General features: G+C 40.7%; 1 protein-coding gene across 2 annotated transcripts in view; it reads left to right on the top strand.

Moving 5' to 3' along the window:
• IQGAP2 (IQ motif containing GTPase activating protein 2) overlaps positions 1-23,186 on the top strand; it is a 275,493-nt gene that overhangs the window by 123,804 nt on the left and 128,503 nt on the right. For both annotated transcript variants that reach the window (XM_036886059.2, XM_036886058.2), the window contains exon 3: positions 20,009-20,165. In XM_036886059.2, coding sequence (XP_036741954.2) covers positions 20,009-20,165 — 157 coding nt within the window. The remainder of the gene's footprint in view (positions 1-20,008; positions 20,166-23,186) is intronic.

The following is a 23,186-nucleotide window of genomic DNA, read 5'->3' as shown; positions in this document are numbered from 1 at the left end:
CAGTTTTGCTCATGCATTATGAACTCTAAACAGTCAGTTCAAATATGAATACTCATTTGGTTTTTATACTTGATATATGTGTGGATACTACATTTCTCACTTTATTATTATTATTTTTAATAAAATGCTGAAGTGGTAGGTAGATACAAGATAAAGGTAGAAAACATAGTTTAGTGTTGTAAGAGAGCAAATGTAGATGATCAGGTGTGTGCCTGTAGACTATGTGTTAATCCAAGCTAGACCAGGGCAATAAAACATCCACGTATGCAGAAGATTTCTCTCAGAACAGGGGGGGTGAGGTTCTAAGCCTCACCTCTGTTGATCCCCAATTTCTCACCTGATGGCCCCCCTGCGACTGTGCCTGTCTTATGTTGTTCCTCCCTTGAGGAATCTTACCCGTCTCTGGCTAACCAGTCATCTTCCGGGGCCATACAGGGAAATGTGAAGTTGGTAAGTGAGAGAGAAGCCTTATTGTTTGAAAAGGTTAGCTTTTTACATCTTTGCATATTTATGCCCTGTGGCTTCTATGCCCAGCATTTGTCTTGAGGTATCTTTACCACTTGGAAGAATTATGATACTCGATAAATTTGATACGAGGCACGAATTCTATTGAAGGGTTGTAATTAGGAAGGAAGAAGAAAAGCTGTAGAAGTAGCAGGTGGAAGAAAACATGGGAAGATTGATTATTTCTTTGGCATACCTTCTTGTAGAGTACTTCAGCATGATAGGTTTTAAGCTACTACTTAAATTGCGCACACACGTTAACATAATAGGAGTATAGTTACATAACCAAAGCATATCTGTAATTACCAGCCATCTCCAGTGAAACCAAGAAAACCAGTTAGGCACCTTAGGCATTTGTGAAAACTTATCTATGACATGGTGGATATTGTCCAACTGAACTTGAACAGTCTGAGAGAAATCAGACAAATTAAAACAACCCATTCCTGGGGACTGTTCACATGCCATATGTTCTTTTAACAGTAAATAGTCTGTAGTTGTAAGACTTTGGAGCGCTACAATTTGCACTTCTCCAAATTCTTGGTTGGGTTCCAACAGTATAGTTCCAGTCAAATTTGTTGTTTTACTGTATGCACAGGCCAGTTTAGATATCTCCTTCCTCATTCCCATGGCAAGTCCAGGAACGGGTGGGATGAGTGCATCTACAGCTGTAGCAGTGCGTGGATCTTTGTTGGGGTTTTTTGATGATCATCTTCTGGCATGAGTCTTCCAGAGAGTGCTGATGTTGGAAGTTCTTTTTCATATCGTATCTTAGTTCATTTTTGGGGTAGCCCAATTAGGCTTTGATCCTCTGTATAAACACAAACAGACCCTTTGCCTACACTTTTATATGCCCTTTATACCCTTGTGTAGAACTCGTTGGAGGTTACCACACAGGAACTGCCCTTTTTTTTTTTTTTTCTTTGTTTTTGGTATCACTAATCTACACTTACATGACGAATATTATGCTTACTAGGCTCTCCCCTATACCAGGTCTCCCCTATAAACCCCTTTACAGTCATTGTCCATCAGCATAGCAAAATGTTGTAGAATCACTACTTGCCTTCTCTGTGTTGTACAGCCCTCCCTTTTCTCCTACCCCCCCTTGCATGTTAATCTTAATACCCCCCTACTTCTCCCCCCCTTATCCCTCCCTACCCACCCATCCTCCCCAGTCCCTTTCCCTTTGGTACCTGTTAGTCCATTCTTGAGTTCTGTGATTCTGCTGCTGTTTTGTTCCTTCAGTTTTTCCTTTGTTCTTATATTCCACAGATAAGTGAAATCATTTGGTATTTCTCTTTCTCCGCTTGGCTTGTTTCACTGAGCATAATACCCTCCAGCTCCATCCATGTTGCTGCAAATGATTGGATTTGCCCTTTTCTTATGGCTGAGTAGTATTCCATTGTGTATATGTACCACATCTTCTTTAGCCATTCATCTATTGATGGACATTTAGGTTGCTTCCAATTCTTGGCTATTGTAAATAGTGCTGCAATAAACATAGGGGTGCATCTGTCTTTCTCAAACTTGATTGCTGCGTTCTTAGGGTAAATTCCTAGGAGTGGGATTCCTGGGTCAAATGGTAAGTCTGTTTTGAGCATTTTGATGTACCTCCATACTGCTTTCCACAATGGTTGAACTAACTTACATTCCCACCAGCAGTGTAGGAGGGTTCCCCTTTCTCCACAGCCTCGCCAACATTTGTTGTTGTTTGTCTTTTGGATGGCAGCCATCCTTACTGGTGTGAGGTGATACCTCATTGTAGTTTTAATTTGCATTTCTCTGATAATTAGCGATGTGGAGCATCTTTTCATGTGTCTGTTGGCCATCTGTATTTCTTTTTTGGAGAACTGTGTGTTCAGTTCCTCTGCCCATTTTTTAATTGGGTTATTTGTTTTTTGTTTGTTGAGGCGTGTGAGCTCCTTATATATTCTGGACGTCAAGCCTTTATCGGATGTGTCATTTTCAAATATATTCTCCCATACTGTAGGGATCCTTCTTGTTCTATTCATGGTGTCTTTTGCTGTACAGAAGCTTTTCAGCTTAATATAGTCCCACTTACTCATTTTTGCTGTTGTTTTCCTTGCCCGGGGAGATATGTTCAAGAAGAGGTCACTCATGTTTATGTCTAAGAGGTTTTTGCCTATGTTTTCTTCCAAGAGTTTAATGGTTTCATGACTTACATTCAGGTCTTTGATCCATTTTGAGTTTACTTTTGTATATGGGGTTAGACAATGGTCCAGTTTCATTCTCTTACATGTAGCTGTCCAGTTTTGCCAGCACCACCTGTTGAAGAGACTGTCATTTCGCCATTGTATGTCCATGGCTCCTTTATCAAATATTAATTGACCATATATGTCTGGGTTAATGTCTGGATTCTCTAGTCTGTTCCATTGGTCTGTGGCTCTGCTCTTGTGCCAGTACCAAATTGTCTTGATTACTATGGCTTTATAGTAGAGCTTGAAGTTGGGGAGTGAGATCCCCCCTACTTTATTCTTCTTTCTCAGGATTGCTTTGGCTATTCGGGGTCTTTTGTGTTTCCATATGAATTTTTGAATTATTTGTTCCAGTTAATTGAAGAATGTTGCTGGTAGTTTCATAGGGATTGCATCAAATCTGTATATTGCTTTGGGCAGGATGGCCATTTTGACGATATTAATTCTTCCTAGCCACGAGCATGGGATGAGTTTCCATCTGTTAGTGTCCCCTTTAATTTCTCTTAAGAGTGACTTGTAGTTTTCAGAGTATAAGTCTTTCACTTCTTTGGTTAGGTTTATTCCTAGGTATTTTATTTTTTTGGATGCAATTGTGAATGGAGTTGTTTTCCTGATTTCTCTTTCTGTTGGTTCATTGTTAGTATACAGGAAAGCCACAGATTTCTGTGTGTTGATTTTGTATCCTGCAACTTTGCTGTATTCCGATATCAGTTCTAGTAGTTTTGGGGTGGAGTCTTTAGGGTTTTTTATGTACAGTATCATGTCATCTGCAAATAGTGACAGTTTAACTTCTTCTTTACCAATCTGGATTCCTTGTATTTCTTTATTTTGTCTGATTGCTGTGGCTAGGACCTCCAGTACTATGTTAAATAACAGTGGAGAGAGTGGGCATCCCTGTCTAGTTCCTGATCTCAGAGGAAATGCTTTCAGCTTCTCGCTGTTCAATATAATGTTGGCTGTGGGTTTATCATAGATGGCCTTTATTATGTTGAGGTACTTGCCCTCTATTCCCATTTTGCTGAGAGTTTTTAACATGAATGGATGTTGAACTTTGTCAAATGCTTTTTCAGCATCTATGGAGATGATCATGTGGTTTTTTTCTTTCTTTTTGTTGATGTGGTGGATGATGTTGATGGACTTTCGAATGTTGTACCATCCTTGCATCCCTGGGATGAATCCCACTTGGTCATGGTGTATGATCCTTTTGATGTATTTTTGAATTTGGTTTGCTAATATTTTGTTGAGTATTTTTGCATCTACGTTCATCAGGGATATTGGTCTGTAGTTTTCTTTTTTGGTGGGGTCTTTGCCTGGTTTTGGTATTAGGGTGATGTTAGCTTCATAGAATGAGTTTGGGAGTATCCCCTCCTCCTCTATTTTTTGGAAAACTCTAAGGAGAATGGGTATTATATCTTTCCCTGTATGTCTGATAAAATTCCGAGGTAAATCCATCTGGCCCGGGAGTTTTGTTCTTTGGTAGTTTTTTGATTACCGCTTCAATTTCGTTGCTGGTAATTGGTCTGTTTAGATTTTCTGTTTCTTCCTGGGTCAATCTTGGAAGGTTATATTTTTCTAGGAAGTTGTCCATTTCTCCTAGGTTTCCCAGCTTGTTAGCATATAGGTTTTCATAGTATTCTCCAATAATTCTTTGCATTTCCGTGGGGTCCGTCGTGATTTTTCCTTTCTCGTTTCTGATACTGTTGATTTGTGTTGACTCTCTTTTCTTCTTAATAAGTCTGGCTAGAGGCTTATCTATTTTGTTTATTTTCTCAAAGAACCAGCTCTTGGTTTCATTGATTTTTGCTATTGTTTTATTCTTCTCAATTTTATTTATTTCTTCTCTGATCTTTATTATGTCCCTCCTTCTGCTGACCTTAGGCCTCATCTGTTCTTCTTTTTGCAATTTCGATAATTGTGACATTAGACCATTCATTTGGGATTGCTCTTCCTTTTTTAAATATGCTTGGATTGCTATATACTTTCCTCTTAAGACTGCTTTTGCTGCGTCCCACAGAAGTTGGGGCTTAGTGTTGTTGTTGTCATTTGTTTCCATATATTGCTGGATCTCCATTTTGATTTGGTCATTGATCCATTGATTATTTAGGAGCGTGTTGTTAAGCCTCCATGTGTTTGTGAGCCTCTTTGCTTTCTTTGTACAGTTTATTTCTAGTTTTATGCCTTTGTGGTCTGAAAAGTTGGTTGGTAGGATTTCAATCTTTTGGAATTTTCTGAGGCTCTTTTTGTGGCCTAGTATGTGGTCTATTCTGGAGAATGTTCCATGTGCACTTGAGAAGAATGTATATCCCGCTGCTTTTGGATGTAGAGTTCTATAGATGTCTATTAGGTCCATCTGCTCTACTGTGTTGTTCAGTGCTTCCGAGTCCTTACTTATTTTCTGCCCGGTGGATCTATCCTTTGGGGTGAGTGGTTTGTTGAAGTCTCCTAGAATGAATGCATTGCAGTCTATATCCCCCTTTAGTTCTGTTAGTATTTGTTTCACATATGCTGGTGCTCCTGTGTTGGGTGCATATATATTTAGAATGGTTATATCCTCTTGTTTGACTGAGCCCTTTATCATTATGTAGTGTCCTTCTTTATCTCTTGTTACTTTCTTTGTTTTGAAGTCTATTTTGTCTGATATTAGTACTGCAACCCCTGCTTTCTTCTCACTGTTGTTTGCTTGAAATATGTTTTTCCATCCCTTGACTTTTAGTCTGTACATGTCTTTGGGTTTGAGGTGAGTTTCTTGTAAGCAGCATATAGACGGGTCTTGCTTTTTTATCCATTCTGTTACTCTGTGTCTTTTGATTGGTGCATTCAACCCATTAACATTTAGGGTGACTATTGAAAGATATGTACTTATTGCCATTGCAGGCTTTAAATTCTTGGTTACCAAAGTTTCAAGGTTAGCCTCTTTAGTATCTTACTGCCTAACTTAGCTCGCTTATTGAGCTGTTATATACACTGTCTGGAGATTCTTTTCTTCTCTCCCTTCTTGTTCCTCCTCCTCGATTCTTCATATGTTGGGTGTTTTGTGCTGTGCTCTTTCTAGGAGTGCTCCCATCTAGAGCAGTCCCTGTAAGATGTTCTATAGAGGTGGTTTGTGGAAAGCAAATTCCCTCAGCTTTTGTTTGTCTGGGAATTGTTTAATCCCACCGTCATATTTGAATGATAGTCGTGCTGGATACAGTATCCTTGGTTCAAGGCCCTTCTGTTTCATTGTATTAAATATATCATGCCATTCTCTTCTGGCATGTAAAGTTTCTGTTGAGAAATCTGACGTTAGCCTGATGGGTTTCCCTTTATAGGTGACCTTTTTCTCTCTAGCTGCCTTTAACACTCTTTCCTTGTCCTTGATCTTTGCCATTTTAATTATTATGTGTCTTGGTGTTGTCCTTCTTGGATCCTTTCTGTTGGGGGTTCTGTGTATTTCCGTGGTCTGTTCGATTACTTCCTCCCCCAGTGTGGGGAAGTTTTCAGCAATTATTTCTTCTAAGATACTTTCCATCTCTTTTCCTCTCTCTTCTTCTTCTGGGACCCCTATAATACGGATATTGTTCCTTTTGGATTGGTCACACAGTTCTCTTAACATTGTTTCATTCCTGGAGATCCTTTTGTCTCTCTCTATGTCAGCTTCTATGCGTTCCTGTTCTCTGATTTCAATTCCATCAATGGCCTCTTGCATTCTATCCATTCTGCTTATAAACCCTTCCAGAGTTTGTTTCATTTCTGCGATCTCCTTTCTGGCATCTGTGATCTCTTTCCGGACTTCATCCCATTTCTCTTGCGTATTTCTCTGCATCTCTGTCAGCATGTTTATGATTCTTATTTTGAATTCTTTGTCAGGAAGACTGGTTAGGTCTGTCTCCTCTGGTGTTGTCTCTGTGATCTTTGTCTGCCTGTAGCTTTGCCTTTTCATGGTGATAGGAATAGTCTGCAGAACTGGGACGAGTGACGGCTGGAAGGACTTCCTTTCTTGTTGGTTTGTGGCCCTCCTCTCCTGGGAGAGCAGCGACCTCTAGTGGCTTGTGCTGCGCAGCTGCGTGCAGACAGGGTTTCTGCTTCCTGCCCGGCTGCTATGGAGTTAATCTCCGCTGTTGCTGTGGGCGTGGCCTGGCTCGGGCAGCTGCTCCAAAATGGTGGAGTCGCGTTGGAGCAGGAGCTGCTGGGAGGCTATTTATCTCCGTAAGGGGCCTCCCTGCTCCCTGCAGCCCAGGGGTTAGGGTGCCCAGAGATCCCGGATTCCCTACCTCTGGATTAAGTTACCCGCCCTGCCCCTTTAAGACTTCCAAAAAGCACCCGCCAAAACAAAACAACGACCACAAAAAAAAAAAAAAGAAAAAAAAATTTTTTTAATTAAAAAAAAAAAAAAAAAAAAGGGGTGGTCGTTCGTTTTTCTTTATTCTCCGGTGCCAGCCTCAGGCCTCTGCTCACCGGTCTTTCTGCCCTGTTTCCCTAGTATTGGGGTCCCTATCCCTTTAAGACTTCCAAAAAGCGCTCGCCAAAACAAAACAGCAAAAAAGCAAAAAAAAAAAAAATGGTCGCGCGCTTTTCTTATGTCCTCTGTCGCCCACCCTCCAGTGCCCGCTCACTGTTCTTGCTGCCCTGTTTCCCTAGTATTGGGGTCCCTATCCCTTTAAGACTTCCAAAAAGCGCTCGCCAAAACAAAACAGCAAAAAAGCAAAAAGCAAAAAAAAAAATGGTCGCGCGCTTTTCTTATGTCCTCTGTCGCCCAGCCTCCAGTGCCTGCTCACTGTTCTTGCTGCCCTGTTTTCCTAGTATCGAGCGCCCTGCACTCTGGCCCGGATGGCTGGGGCTGGGTGCTCGGCAGTCCTGGGCTCCGTCTCCCTCCCGCTCTGCCTGCTCTTCTCCCGCCGGGAGCTGGGGGGAGGGGCGCTCGGCTCCCGCGGGGCCGGGGCTTGTATCTTACCCCCTTCGCGAGGCGCTGGGTTCTCTCAGGTGCGGATGTGGTCTGGATATTGTCCTGTGTCCTCTGGTCTTTATTCTAGGAAGGGTTGTCTTTGTTATATTTTCATAGATATATGTTGTTTTGGGAGGAGATTTCCGCTGCTCTACTCACGCCGCCATCTTCCGCCCCCTAATTAATTTTTTTTAAAAGCTGCAACAACTCCCAGTAAAGGGGCCTACTACACACCAGACCCTGTTCTCAGGTTTTTCTTCCATTCACTCACACTTCTCTGAGGCAGTAGTATTATTATCCCCATCTTACAGATTAGGAAACTGAGACAGACAAGTTAAGTGTATTGCCCAGGGCGCACAGTGGGTAAGTGGCAGAGTTTGAGTTCCATCTCAGGTGTCTGGCCCTGGAGTTTGTGCTTGTAAGCATCATGTGATATGCCCCTAAAGACAGACTCTTACGGAGTTTACGTCCTAAGTAGGGGAGTCAGTAGAACAACCAAATACGATATAATCTGCCAGGAAGTAATAAATGCAGTGAAGAGAAATCAAATTGCCTAAGGGACCTTAGCAGATGATGGGGGATGATGCTTTAGCTCATATATTATTTGCTTGGGCTACCATACCACAGACTGAGTGGCTTGAATGACAAAAATGTATTTTCCCTCAGCTCTGGAGGTGGGAAGTCCAAGACCAAGGTGTCAGCAGGGTTGGTTTCTCTTGAGGCTGCTCTCCATGGCAGATGGCCACCTTCTCGCTGGGTCCTCACGTATTCTTCCTCCTGTGTGTGCACAGCCCTGGTATCTCTCTGTCCTAAGCGTCTCTTCTTATAAGGACACCAGTCATTCTGAATTAGGGCCCACCCTAGTGGCCTCATTTTACCTTTATCCCCTCTTTCTCCAAATACAGTTGCCTTCTGAAGTACTGGTGGTGAGGATATCAGCCTGTGGATTTAGAGGGGAAACAAATATGCCCATAATACTCTACCCTCTGACCCCCCCCAATCCATATCTTTTTCATATACAAATTACATTCATCTATATCCCAGCAGCCTAAAACTTTTAGTCCCAACTCTCAACTAAATAATCATCTGAAAGTGTCAGGGAGACTTGAGGTATGTTTCATCCTGAAGCAAAAATTCTTTTCTGGCTGTGATTTCAGGCAAGTTATGTGCTTCAAAATACAATAGTGGGGCAGGCACAGGCATTTCCACTCTAACAGGGAGATGACGGAAAGAAGAAAGGGATCATGTATCCAAGTGAGTCCAAAACTAGCAGGGCAAGTTCTGTTGGATTTTAAGGCTCAAGGATAATCCACTTGATGTGGGCCTACCAGGGTGGTGGCCCTGCCTCCCAGGCCCATGGGGACAACAGCACAGACACTGAAACCAAGGGAAAAGCAGCTTTACTCTTTGAAGTCAGGGAGGAGACAGAGTCTGGTGGTAGTGGGAATGGCAGCCTTGTCAATCTCTAAATCGCTTTCTGGCATATTCACCCTTATCTTGATGAATAATGCTGTTCAGGGCCAGAGCTCTGTTGTCCCACCCTGCAGAATCCCAGACCTCTGACAGCCTGGCCTCACTGTAGCCCTGTCTTTTTTTTTGTTGTTGTTGTTATATTTAGTCTAAATGGACAGTGTCCCTGCTGGCATAACCCCATCTTTGTGTATTCCTGACTTCTGCTGATATGGCTGATTAGATTGGTGGATCACACTCTTCATGCAGTGATTGTCCAGCCACACCTTTTGCATTCCCTCCAGAACACTTTCCCATTTTTTGCAATATTGATAGGTTGAGAATTTTCCAAATCTTCAAGTCCTGGTTCCTTTTTGTTTGATAATTCCTCCTTCATATCTCTCTCTCTCTCTCTCTCTCTCTCTCTCTCTCTCTCTCTCTCTCTCTCTCTCAGTTTACTATGAATAACAAGGATAACCCAAGCCATGTTCTTGATGTGTTAATGTTTCATTTATATATTAACAATGATTTTCCCTTCACTTCCAAGAGGTAAAGCCATGCTGCTGACATGGCTAAAGGTACCTGAAAAGATACATGTGCTTAACGTTTTCCTTAAGAGAGAATCCTATTGGTTAAGTGTTTCAAGCAATATGCTTATTTAAAAAAGAAAAAAAAAAGAATAATGTTTTCTTTTTGTCTTCTGCTTCCATCCTCTATCACAAAGCAATTAAATCATAAACCACTATTTCCCCCTCTACTGTCATTATCCCTGCCTTTCTCAGTGTTCTTTCAGTTTTGCTACCATAAGACTTCATTTTGGCCCAAGTTTTAGGTGCAGTCAACAAACAAGCTCTTGTATTTTAGAAAGAAACAAGAACTTGAGAATACACAATATTTTGCTATTTTCTATTTATGAAAATAATACATGCATATGATAAAAAATTATGATATATGGAAAGGTGAAGAACTTACCAGTTGTGTGATTACACAGGGAAAACCACTGATAATATTTTGCTATATAATTTCCAGTCTCTATATACTTATTTAAATACATGTAATTTTAGAAATAAAATGATCTTATTGTATAATTTTGCATTGTCCTTTTCTCTTTAAATTACCGCCAATATTTTTCCATTTTCTTAAATATTTTTTGAAAATATCTTAAGTGGCTATATGTTCTATCCTAAAGTTGACACATGATTTTGTTAGATACTTAGGTCGTTTCCATTTTTTGCATTGCCCCAGATTCTTGGACCATAGCTATATTTATTAAGCTATATTCGCAAAGTAAAGTATCTGGGTTTTTTATTTAAAGTTTGTTGATGTATTTTTTCAAGAAAGAGTATAGTGTGGTAGTTAATATACAAACTTTAGAGTGATTTTTGAGTTTGTATTTTGGTTTTCCCACTTGTATAAGGTCTTATGCAAGGTATTTCATCTTTCTTAGTATCTGATTCCTTATTTTATTAAAGAAAAATGATATCTCATTGGATTATGGGAAGAGTAAATGACACTTAATAGAGAACCATGCCCCAAACTTAATAGGTGTGCAATAATTATTTACTATCGTACCACTAGACTGCCTTCCAGAAAGTTTGCGCCTATAGTTCATAACTGGATATATTGGGGAGCAGGTTTGGATAGCTGAGAACCTACAGGCACATATATTAGACTCCAGTAGAGGGCATAAAACACCAGAAGATTCCAGGGAGGTGACAGGTGACCCCTCTGGTTCTCACCCTGATCTCTGGATCCCAAAGACTCTGAGGCTCCATATTGTCCTGTTTAAACATTTCTTTTCAGGCATACATATTTCTTTCATCCCCACATATTTGTTGACTATCCTGTGTACACTTAACTTTTTGTTTTTTTCTAGTATATGATTATTTTTTAATGTTTAAGTCAAGTATTATTGAAACATTATTAAATAATTAATACTTGAACCAAGTTACCTAAGATATTAGCCAAAAGCCATGGTATTGCATCTCCCTTTGTGTCTCTCCCCTCCCAAAAATGTTGAAACTTAAGGCCAGACTTCTGCTTACATGCACAGTAACATTAAAAAGAAAAACATGGTTTGAGATTAAAATTTTTTTTGTAGGCTCATTCCTTTATGTAACGTTTGCCTACCTAGATATTTTAACACATCAATATCCTTTTTGTGTTTTTGTATCTGAATATGCCGAGCCAGCTGTCTCTGCAGGCACATAGTAGTATCAGGACAACACATCCTAGATAGAAGACTAACTGGGATGGGCCTAAATTGAAGTATCTGCATAGTGCCTAGAGTTAGGAATAATTATCAATAGAGCATGTTTTTGAACAACAGTGTATTCTGTCAATAATTTCCTAAATATTTTCAAAATTTATTTTAAAATCTTCAAAAATTCATCCAACCTGTTAAAATTACACTACAAGGATTGTAGGCTTTCTTGTATCTGTCAGTGCCTCGGACCATTCCACTTTCTCCTCTCTCTTCCTCAGCCCACATCCAAGGGAACCTGGGGGATGGAGGGTAACGGTGGTGCATTCTCTCTCCCCTGGGCTTTCAGGATGCTGATGCAGCTTTTGATTCTTCAAGAGAGGATATAAAGCACAACCTTTTCTAAAATTATTTGCCTCATTCCTTCCCCCCACCCAGGGCTCTATTAGCATCCCATAGAGCCAGCATTCTGTGGAGCACAATTGGGGAAATGCTTGTCAAACTCAACAGATTCTGCTCTGTCATCTGCCTCCTAAAAAGGAGTGAGAGAATAAGTCCTCTCAAGTGCTCCATTCCTCTTAGATCTTGGAGTCATATACGGATTCTTCTCATGGTATTGTGTGTGTCTTAAAGAAAACAGCCCTTTTTAAAACAGTTTATGTAATTTTCCTATAGTGAACCAAATAAGTGAATGTGTGTGTGTGTTTGTACTAAGTTTCATTATTTGAAGGAATGGTACAAATGAAAGGACTGAAGTAGATGTTTTGGTACAGCTTACAAAAAAGGTAGAGGTGACCCCAGCATGCATGCACAGCTGTGGTGGCAGGGGAGTCACCCTGGGGCCCTGGGAAGCTGGCCCAAGGCTGAGCTCTGGTTAGCACTGTCTCCCAGGATGTGCTTGCCAAAGAGACACTCTGCCCTGCCAGATTTTAGGGTCCCCATCCACACAAGCTAGTCACATGGTCACCCTGTTCTCCCCTCGGTTTCACTGGCTCGTTCAGGTAATGAGTCTCAGTGCAGTCACACAGACGAGGGTCTTTTTTGTCAGTGGCCAGTTTGTGCAGGTCCAGGAATGACTGATGCTTGCTTTTTTCCAAGTGTAATGCACAGTCTGTTGCACTCAGCCCATTCTCATGGTCCTCATGGTCCGGTTTCTTGATATCCTGAAGAAAGGTTCTGCAGCTTCACCAGTTTCTCAGCATGTTCCCTCTCCTCATGAGATTGGTGGAGAAAATATTGGGCAAAGTTTTTCAAAGCCACATTGTCACCGTCAAAGCAGGAAGAGGCAGATAGGCAGAGGTAGGGGGCGATGAGCTCCAGGTTGATCTGGCAGTTGCTGGCAGCCTGGGAGGCCTGGTGGTAGTTCCAGCGTAGTGCCAGGGGGACGTGGTCATCCCAGTGGGCGGCTGAGAGGCGGCAGCGGCCTTGGGGGTGTCCGAGGTGCTGGGAGGAGGTGGCAGAGTGGGGAACGAGTGCCGATATGCCCAAGCACTGTTGAAGCAGGGAACCTCCAGACTCTGAGCAAAGACTGTCCGAATGAGTTTTGTATGGAGAAGAATGGGGACCCCTGGACACCCACCTCAATTACACAATGTGTGTTTTCCTACATGGTGGCAGTTCCCCTGAACTGATAGGGCTGATAGAATCATGGTGACGGTTTTGCATTGGACTCCAGTGAATAAAAAAGATTTACCCTGAGAGCCTGAACTAGTCTTTCTGACATATGGACTCAAAAGGTGACCAGTTACACTATACATATAAAAATACCAGTCTTCACCTTTATTCCTTTGTAAAATATTTCATATGCTGATTTTCAGAACATTTAGGGAGAGAATTAACTTACAATACTTGCAAGTTCATGCAGCAGGGCATTGCATTAAAACAGGATTTGTGCAGAAAAAGCATGCTTTCCGTTTGCTGGCCAACAGTTCTACTTTGGGGACATTTATTCCATATAGTGCACTGTATGACAGAAACCAAGATTTATAGTTGGTGATTTCCTGAATAACAACTCAGATAGCACATGCCCCAGTGAAACGACTTTCATATGCTCTGCAAAGCTCTAAGTAGCACAAGAGAATGGATTGTTTGTCTCAGGATTTTTATGAGGTTTTGCTTTTTGGGTTCTTGCAAGACAAAACGGCAATTACTTTTCTTTTTGGCCTTAACCTTACATTAGAAAATTTTCAGCTTTCTCTCCCCTTCCTTCTCTTGCATCCTCCCACTTCTGCCTTCTTCCCCCATGTCACCTGGGGCAGATGTTGTACATTTACCTAGAGAGCTACTTATGGAAACCACCTCAACTCCAAAAAAAAATGTGAAGAGAGACTGCTTGAGGACAGAAAGAAAATTCCTTTTACTCCTATTTTGTTTCTCTGTCCCCATTAAGTGCTCTAAATTTTCCCTGCAGAGAGAAGAGAAAACCAGCAATCTTGACAAGAAAGTAGTGCCTCCAGCCTGGAAAGGAAGATGAAGCTCTGTAAAAACCCCTCATCTGAGATGCTCATAAGAAATAACTTTGACTTTTGGTTTGGGATGAGACTTTCACTTTCTAGTGTTGCGGTTCAATAGGAGTAATGAATAGAAGGAGCAGAAAAGAAGCTGTAAACACAGGGCAGCAGGAGAAGACATAGGACAATTCTGGGTTTCATTTCTGAGGATTTTTAGGTTAAATATGAAGATAAGCTCTTGATGACATATGAGGTCTTTCTAGCTTGGTTTTATATATGAATACCTTATGTAGTATCCATATATAAATCATAGATATGTAGATCAGTGGAATAAAATTGAAAGTCTAGAAATAGCTTTACTCATTTACAATCAACTGGTTTTAACAAGGGTGCCAAGGTAATTTAATGGGGGAAAGTATAGTCTTTTCAACAAATAATGCTGGGAAAACTGGCTGCCCATATGTAAAAGAATGAATTAGGGCCCTTACCTCACCATTAAAACAAAACAAAACCCAAAAATGGATCAAAGACCTAAATGTAAGAGTTAAAACTGTAAAGCTCTTGAAAGAAAACATAGGTAAATATTTGTGACCTTCAGTTAGGCAATGATTTCTTAGATATGACACCAAAAGTATGGGCAACAAAGAATAGATAAATGAGACTATATCAAAGTTAAAACCCTTTTGTGCTCCAAAAGAAAATGAAAAGAGAGCACACAGAGTGGAGAAATATTTTCAAATGATATATTTGAGAAGGAATTTGGATACCAAATATATAAATAACCCAACTAAGCTAAAGACAATGGATTTAAGTAGGCATTACTCTAAAGAAGATATACAAATGGGTGATAAGCACATAAAAAGACACTCAATATCATTAGCCATCAGGAAAATGAAAGTCAAAGTCATAATTAGATACCACTTTGCATCTACTACAATGGCTATAATCAAAGAGACAGCTAAGTGTTGGCAAGGATGTGAAGAAATTAGAATCCATATTCACTACTAGTGGGAATATAGTCTGGAAGTTCCTAAAGTAATGAAATACAAAGTTACCTTATAACCCAGCAATTCCAATTTTAGATATATACCCAAGAAAAATGAGAATGTATATCCATACAAAAGTTGTACACTAATGTTTATCACAGCATTATTCATAATAGCCAAAAAGTAGAAAAAAATCTGTCAATAAACTGATAAAATGGGATAATCCATACAATGGAAAATTATTCAGCAATAAAAAGAGTGCAGCACTAATAAATTCTATAACATTAATGAACCTTGAAAACAGTACGCTAAGTGAAAGAAGCAATTTCAAAGACTACCATACATATTGTATGATTCCACTTACATGAAATGTCCAGAATAGGCAGATCAGTAGACAGAAAGTAGATTAGTGGACTGGGAATTTGGGGGTAGTGAGGAAGTGACTGTTAATGAGTATAATGTTTCTTTTTGGAGTGATGAAGTGTTCTAAAATTGATGATGGTGATCTCACAACTCTGTGGATATGTTAAAAATCATGGCTTGTACATTTTAAATGAATGCATGGTGTGTGAATTATTTCTCAATAAAATTGTTTTTAAACACAACAAAATCATATTCCATAATTACAGTGTCATGCTGAATTCCATAATAATTTTTAGACTCATGGAGTAAAACTCAGCTCAATTTCATGTGACCTATTCCAGTACATCCAGCTAGTGATTGAAAGCTCGACTTCCTGAACATCAGGCCAGTTGTGCCTACATTGTGAATGTTATAGGAAGTTTGACTCCAACACACCATAAAAATCACACTTGGCATTTTCATTGGCTTGGCTGGGTAACACGAGTTTATATAACAGAAAGTCACTGAGTTGAGGTTGGCGATTGAAGTTTAATTCTTATATAAGGTTCAATAGAGCAAGACAAGGATGAAGGGGCACCAGGGGATCTTTACCCCAATTATTAAGGGACCCAGGCTGATGGGAGTTCTTCCCCCTTCTCTTTCAAGGTTGCCGTGGGCTTTAGTATCCCACTAGTAGATAGGAGGTGTTTCTGAAGTAGGCCTAGAGACAGTGCACATCACTTCTTCTCACATTCTGTGGTCACAGGCCAGCCACTTGGCCCCAAACAGATACCATGGGGCTGGGAACTGTCTCCTAGCCTCTGGGACAAAAACCATTTGGTATCTGTGCTCCAGCTTCTCTTTCCACCTACTTTTGAAAAGGGGATCAAAATGATATTCAGCCGACATGACTGAGTTTTGTACAACATGGTTCTTGCATCATTGTGGAGTGTTCTAATTCCTTTAGAACAAGATTAAGTAGCTGGCCGGTATGCTTGTTCTGTCAATGGCATTTACCCTCATCCCAGAATAAGTGATCTTGCTATCAGCCAATTTGTACTGATCATATACTGACCAATAATTGATGGGAGTTTCCAAGTAGAAGACTTTCTGAGATTCTAGCTGGGCTTGCGGAGTTCTCTAGGAGGTGACCCCATTTGGATGACCCCTAACCTGGCTTGCAACAGCACCCACAGAAGGCATCCCAGGCTACTTACCATTTGTTTCAAGTAGGTGACAAAGAGGGAGTTCTAAATGAATAAATAAAACCCCAGGAAATTGACTTAACTCGAATAGTGCCTGTATCATCCCCTGACCGCCCAGGTGCATCTCCAAACCATGGAACTCTTACCACTGCTCTATGAGTATCCTGGAATGTCTTGTTACCATTTTTATTTTACACTAGGTTGGGGGACAGGACTGAAGTATTCATTCTTCTGTTGCATGAATCATGAGAAATTAAAAGTTAAAATTAGAGGAGCAGAGGCCCACTGGCTTCTTTCAAATTCCTAGCTATGTGGCCTTGGGCTTCTCTGAGCCTCAGGTAATCATCTAAAATTGTTGTGATCGTAATAGCACCTCTTTCTTATGGGGTGGTCTGGAAGATTACATGATAAGCCCCACAAAATATTCAATCCAGGTTCTAGCACAAAATAGTGTTTAATATACGGGAGTTATTAATGATAATAGCATCATCTTACAACTTTCAAGGCAGTGAAAAGGACCTATCTCCATCGATACCTAACGTTGCAAAAATGCTACATTTTGCAAGTCTTTGGCAATGTTCTACATTTTATGATGTGACTGTGATGCTTGGAAAATTTTTTCTTAAGCATTCAGAATCTTTCCTTTAGAGTTGAACCTTGAACAACATGGGTTTGAACTGCATCAATCAAATTATACATGAATTTTTTTTCAATAATAGATTTTTGGACATTGTAAGAGTTTGAAAAAAGTTTTCTGTAATTACTTTTTTTGTAAGAATACAGTATATAATGCATATAACATACAAAATATGGGTTCATCAACTGTTTATGTTATCAGTAAGGCTTCTGGACAGCAGGCTATCAGAGTTTTGGGAAGTCAAAAGTTATATGTGGATTTTTGACTACATGTGACACTGTCACCCCTAACCTCTGTGTCATTCAAGGGTCAACTGTAATAACAATGTATTGGATGCCCACTATATGTAAGCACATTGCCAGGCACAAAAAGATTATGAAGAGGAAGACGAGATGGCCTTTGTCTTTAAGTAGTTCATAACATCCTAAGCATTAGCAATGGCTATATTTTAAATATGCTGTTGCTAACCTAAGATTTTGGTATTATTAATGTTTTAAGTCAACTGCACCTATATTCTAATATACACAAAAATAAGTATGATTATCTTTTTATTTATAAACAACCCCAACTCTAAAATTTCATACTTCAGAATTGTTTTTTTAGGTTCCTGCCTTTGCTCCCAATTGTCAGTTCATCTCCCCTCTCCTCCTACTACCAACGGTCAAGTTAGTTCTCCCTGACCTCTCATATGTATACTACAATTAGGGAGTGTTAGAAGGAATTTTATATTTTTAAGTGAAAAACAGTTTCTTAAAACTTTTAAGATAATTATTTGGAAACATTGTGTTTTTCTGTGAAACGGCATAATACTGGCAATTTTAAGAAATTGGTGAGTTATTTAGATTAGAAACTTAGTCTAGTGCAATGGCTTTTAAACTGGCCAGATTTTTGTAAAGAAGGCAACATTATTACTGATTTTTAAATTTTTTTTTAATTTATCAAGTCTGTGGTACTCTTACTTCAATTTTTTTTGAAGCAAGACCCATGTAAACCAGATATTCCCTACTCACCTTGTACATGATATGTGAAAGCCAAGGTCTTACTGGCTGCTTGTTTGCCCAGTTTCACAGTCCTCCCCCTAGGCTGTTAGAGCGTGGAAGGAACTTGTTTGTCATCACCGTCACCTCCTTCCACTCCCTCGTCTCTTTCACAGAAGAGAAAACAGGCTCACAATGAGTAGGGGACACACTTGGGAATCACATGGTGGACACGGGGCCAAGTCCCAGTGCAGGGGGCTCCTTCACACCAGCCCCCAGCCCCACCACCTGCCTGGTGGTATCTCCCTTTCCTTCAACCCCCTTTCCTAAGCTGTCACCAAGTCCTGTTATTGTTTTCTTGCAATGTCTCCCAGTTTCCTCCCTTCCCATTTTTTCCTGTCTAATCCAGTCCCTAGTTCCTCACGATGGGAAAGGCTGACAGAGCTCTTTGTCTCTGGGGCATCCATCATACAAGATTAATTTTCTCTAATTCCCACTGTCAGCATGTCACTCCTCTCCTGTGAAGCGGCTCCCTGCTTCCCGTGGCAACAAATACCAACATTTCTCCTGTGTGCGAGGTCCTCCAGAGCCCGGGTTCATTGTACATGCTCAGCTGCATTTCATTTCTCCCTGCAAACCCCCAAAGCCCAAAGTCTTGTCTGGGTTTTCTTTGTGAGTCAGCCAGGTTTCCTTTATGCTTTCAGTCTGTCCTGCTCCCTGGCATCTAGTGCTCCCCCTGCCTTTCCAAATACTCGATTTTTGTAGGCCAATGAGGTCCCACCACTTTTTCAGTGTTTCCCCTGATTACTCCAGTGATAAACCAATGACCTGCCTTTATTCCCAAACTTACTCTGCTTTTGCACTAGCCTCTCATATGTGGTTCTGTGGTTTTTCCTTGGAATTGTGTTGCCTTTTCAGTTATATTTAATGCTCTTTGAAGGCAGGGCTTATGTTTCTATTTTTCTCATGTAGTCCATGTTTTACAAGGCCTAATAAGTGGTCAGTAAATACTCCTTGCTATTAGGGGCTCTCTGAGCTTTTAAAGTACGTTGTCCAGAGCTACAAACCATTGAGATATTTTATGGTATTCACTGCTTGGATCAGGATCAATTGTTAATATTACACAACAGAATTGTGTCTGCCAAATGTTGATAGGATCAGTTGCTGTTGTGTTAATGATCCTCTGGGGGTACTGGCTGTATAGGTATGGGGCTCACACTAATTGTTTATGATTTGTCTGTGGGTCAGTGGCAGGGAGGTGGGGGCTTTCACACTGAAAGCCTGCACATCTGCCTCTTTGATCTTATAGTACATAATAGTTAAGAAAGGATAGGAATAGCATTATCCTCATAACTCTGGCATATTCTCTGCACAGCAATGTGAAATGTGAACTAGCCCGGCTCCTTTCCCACTGTGTGTCCTTGAGCCAGTAAAGACCTTGGCCGTCTCTTTTCTACAATACTGGCACAATGTCCTAAGATTTAATCTGATCTTTCTCTAAACTATTTCTTCAGAACTCAGTAAATACTGTATCTTCTCGTCAAGGTAAGCATGTTGTAATCAGTTCCTGGTATTGGAAAAAAGAATGAGTATTATTTAAAGAAGACATTCCGACTTCTTGATATCCCTTTTCCATGCCTTCCTAACTTTCCTGGTAGCCATGTCTGGACTGACGCACCTCCAGATTTTACAGTACCTTGGGCTGTGCTCTCCTCAAGACATAACCCCTATAAGAATCTCTTCCTCTACGGGCTCATAAACTTGGAATTATTTTTTTTGTAATGTCAGCAGGACTAATTCCACTCATACAAAATGGCTTGGCCTTTTTCCTCTTTGGCACAGAAGAGAATTGGCAGAGACTGAAGTAAAGGTGAAGTTGACAGGCTCTGGCATGGTAGTGAGTTGGGAGCCTGTGGGCTTTTATTCCCCCGGCTCATCTCATTTTCTGAGCCTTGTTCTGCCCAGAAAGCCCTCTTTTCCCATCTGTGACACCTAAAAATGTTTCATCACCTGTTCCCTTTGTTAATATCTCCAACATACAGAGTGAGATTTTGCATCTCTTCATTTAAGAAAATTACCAACTGGAGTCCTTTTAAGGTCTTTTTTTTTTTTTCCTTTTAGGTGGATGGAAGTCTGCTTAGTTGAAGAATTGCCACCAACCACTGAACTGGAAGAAGGGCTCCGGAATGGAGTTTATCTTGCAAAGTTAGCCAAGTTCTTTGCCCCCAAAATGGTATCGGAGAAAAAGATCTATGATGTGGAACAAACGCGTTATAAGGTGACTCAGATCTAATTGGTTTTGGCTTCCAGCTAAACCTGAAAGTTCAGTATTTCATTTCCTTTCCTTTCTTTTACTTTTAGTGTTTCTACAAGGATTTTGTGGGAGGGGGGCTGTCCTTGGTCTTTGAAGCCTGTTAATCATTCCTGAGGCAGCAGCAATTTTAAGAACAAAACATTTCTATTTCTAGACTGAGGCTGAGGTACCTCTGATTTGTGGGGCTTCCCAACCCCCCATATTACTCCATGGAGGCCACTTTTATTTGCACCAGTAAATGTAAAAGTGGGGGAACTCTACCCCTTCGTTTTTCCACCATCAACAGTTTATTACTCCCCTTGTTCTCAGCAAGAAAAAGTACCCAGCTGGGACTTAAACTTGTGGCCCTAAAAAGTTAGGGCCAGTGCGATAAAATGAGTGGTAATGTTGAATAGTCAGGTAGGAGTTCTTTTCCATTTGGTGTTTAAAACAAAAGAAGACTAACCTTTTTGTGCACAACTGTTTGGAAGAATTCCTTCATGGCTAATTTGGGAAGGCACATGGGAGTGGAAACAAAACCAGAACACCAGTCTTTATTTTTTAAAATTCTGATATTTTAGATATACATTTCTAGGTAATTACAGATATTGCCATCTAGGATATGCTTCAAAATAATTGGGAGGAGAGTGGATAGTGACTCAAGACTAGCCACAAGTTCATACATGTTGTGGTGGGACAATGGTACATAGGAATTCATGATACCATTGTCTTCTTTTATATATTTGAAATTTTCCATTAAAAAGTGAAGGAAAAAAATAAACACCAACCTCAAAGACGCCTCCATTAGATGTGTCTTCGAAAGGGAATTTAAAAATGTATCATGTTCTCTCCTGGAGTATATGATCTCTCGCCCACTTCAGGCTGTGGTTTCTAAAGTTTCTTTGATTCTTTATTTTCTTAATGTATTCTGTTTAGTTCTTTGTATCAATATTTTCTTGTCTGCAGATTTTCAAATATCCTGGAAAGTTATTTCTCTTATAATTGTAGGGACAACATTAAGTATAGTTGAAAATGTAATGATCTCCCATTTATTGCATGATTCACACCCTTCAGTTGCTATTGAGACAAAATTTATTTTTAAAATATGTATATTTAATTCAGAGCAAATGTGTCAGTAATCATGTAGGTTAACAGTAGACAAGATGAATCGACAAATATTTTATAAGTCTGTTTTCATGGTTTGTCTAAAAGATAACTAAGCAAACATTTCTGCTTTGAATTATGAATAAAAGCACTTGCATTTGTTAAAATTTGGGTTTATTAAGCCACGTTTCATCCCTCAATTTCAGCTCACTATAATTTTGAAAAGCATTTCTAAACTTCAGGAAAAAAATGGAAAAATAATATTTATATCTCCATATCACAAAATAAGTTAACATTTGTCCACATTTTAGGGCATGATTTTTCTTTTTCTTGTCATTGCTTTATAATGGTTACTACTGAGACCTAGGCCCATTAGTACTAATAGCCATGTAGATTTGATGAAGAGTGTAGTTGGGCTGGGCTCCAGCTGGCCTTGAAAGGGGATTGTGGGCCTCTTGTTTTGATGTTGTGGGTAGTGAGAATCAGGCCAGACAGACACACCTCCCCGGTGGAGGTAGCCTCAGGACTAAGTGGGTGGGCTGGTCCATTCCTCCCTTGGCACATTACACACCTTAAATGTAGCTGTCTCTTTCCAGCTCAGCTGCAGATCCCCTCAATGGCAACTGAAAGAGGTACTGTTTCCTCCTGACATTAAAGATCCTACTATTTGAATGAACAGCAACTTCTCTGTGGGATGGGGACGGGGGAAATATTTCCAATCTCTTGTTACAAAATGAAACAGCTGTGGAGCTAGGCAGCTGATTATATCTGTGAGCAAAGCTCATAGTCGAGGGAAGTGTCGTGTTGGCCCTCCCCTACCCTGTCAGGGCCCTGGAAGACTCAGGAGCAGGAAGAAGGTTTGCTAGGGGAGGGGCAGGCAGAAGGGGGAGCAGAAGGAGGGGGGTTGATGCCATCAGTGATGTGGGAGAGAACAGGACAATGGAAACTAACCCCCACCCCTGTTCATTGATGGAGAAAAGAAGCTTTTCTTTTTTGCCATTTATTAAATCCCTGAAAGTGCCCGATGTCTTTGAATGGAAATTTTCAGTGATTTGCCATGTAACCATAAAATTTTACTTAAGGCCATCATTTCTTTTACAGAAATGAAAAGAGACAAATACTAGTGAATCTGAGACTTAACTTCCTGTCCTTGTGTACTTCAGGACTAAGCCCATCTCGTGGTCCTTTGCAAGGAGCACTGAGTCATGGGACTGAGGAAAGATGTGGAAACACAAGGGAAGGCTCACTCACCCGGCCCAGCGCCTTGCTGTGTCGCCCGCAAACAGAGTTCAGAGAGCGTGGGCACTCGCTGCATGGTCTTCTTAGGCTGCGGCCTGCCTGCTAGGCAGTGTGTCCAAGGGCCAAGGCTCTGTCCCTAAGCTCTAAAAACCTCAGTTTTGAGTTAAGCAGATGGGAGCTTTCAAAGCTGCCCCATCCCCTTTGTCTGCCAATTTAGATACAGCCTCATTAATTTAAAGTTAGAAAGGTGATTAAAGTTAAACCTTCTAATGATAAGTATTCCTTCCCCAGCCACTTCCACCTCCTGCTGCAGGTCTGAGTTACGTGACCAGCCATGTGTGCCGTGGCGCCTAATGCTGTCCCTCTTGACACACCATGGTGTCCTGTAAGGGTTGTCTTGTCATGAAGGCGGGAACATGTATGTCGTCTCTGCCATATCCTCAGTGAATGGTGTAGCCCATTGTAGGTGCTAGGGAAGTATGTTGGGAGTAGAAATGAATGACAGTAGTTTTAAGCCACAGGAGTCCATTTCTTCTCTTGTCTTCTATGCTTTGTTTGATACTTACTCAAGATGCTTGGAGTCTGACACTCGTCCTCTGAGTGCGATGCTCAGACTTCCTGCGGGAACACCTGACGGGTGTGTGGCCTCCTGGGCCCAGCGCA

This window comes from Manis pentadactyla, chromosome 2 (assembly GCF_030020395.1).
Source record: "Manis pentadactyla isolate mManPen7 chromosome 2, mManPen7.hap1, whole genome shotgun sequence".
NCBI classification, from domain to species: Eukaryota; Metazoa; Chordata; class Mammalia; order Pholidota; family Manidae; genus Manis; species Manis pentadactyla.
The sequence above is the reverse complement of the archived record's forward strand: the minus strand, read 5'-3'. Positions and strand labels throughout refer to the sequence as shown.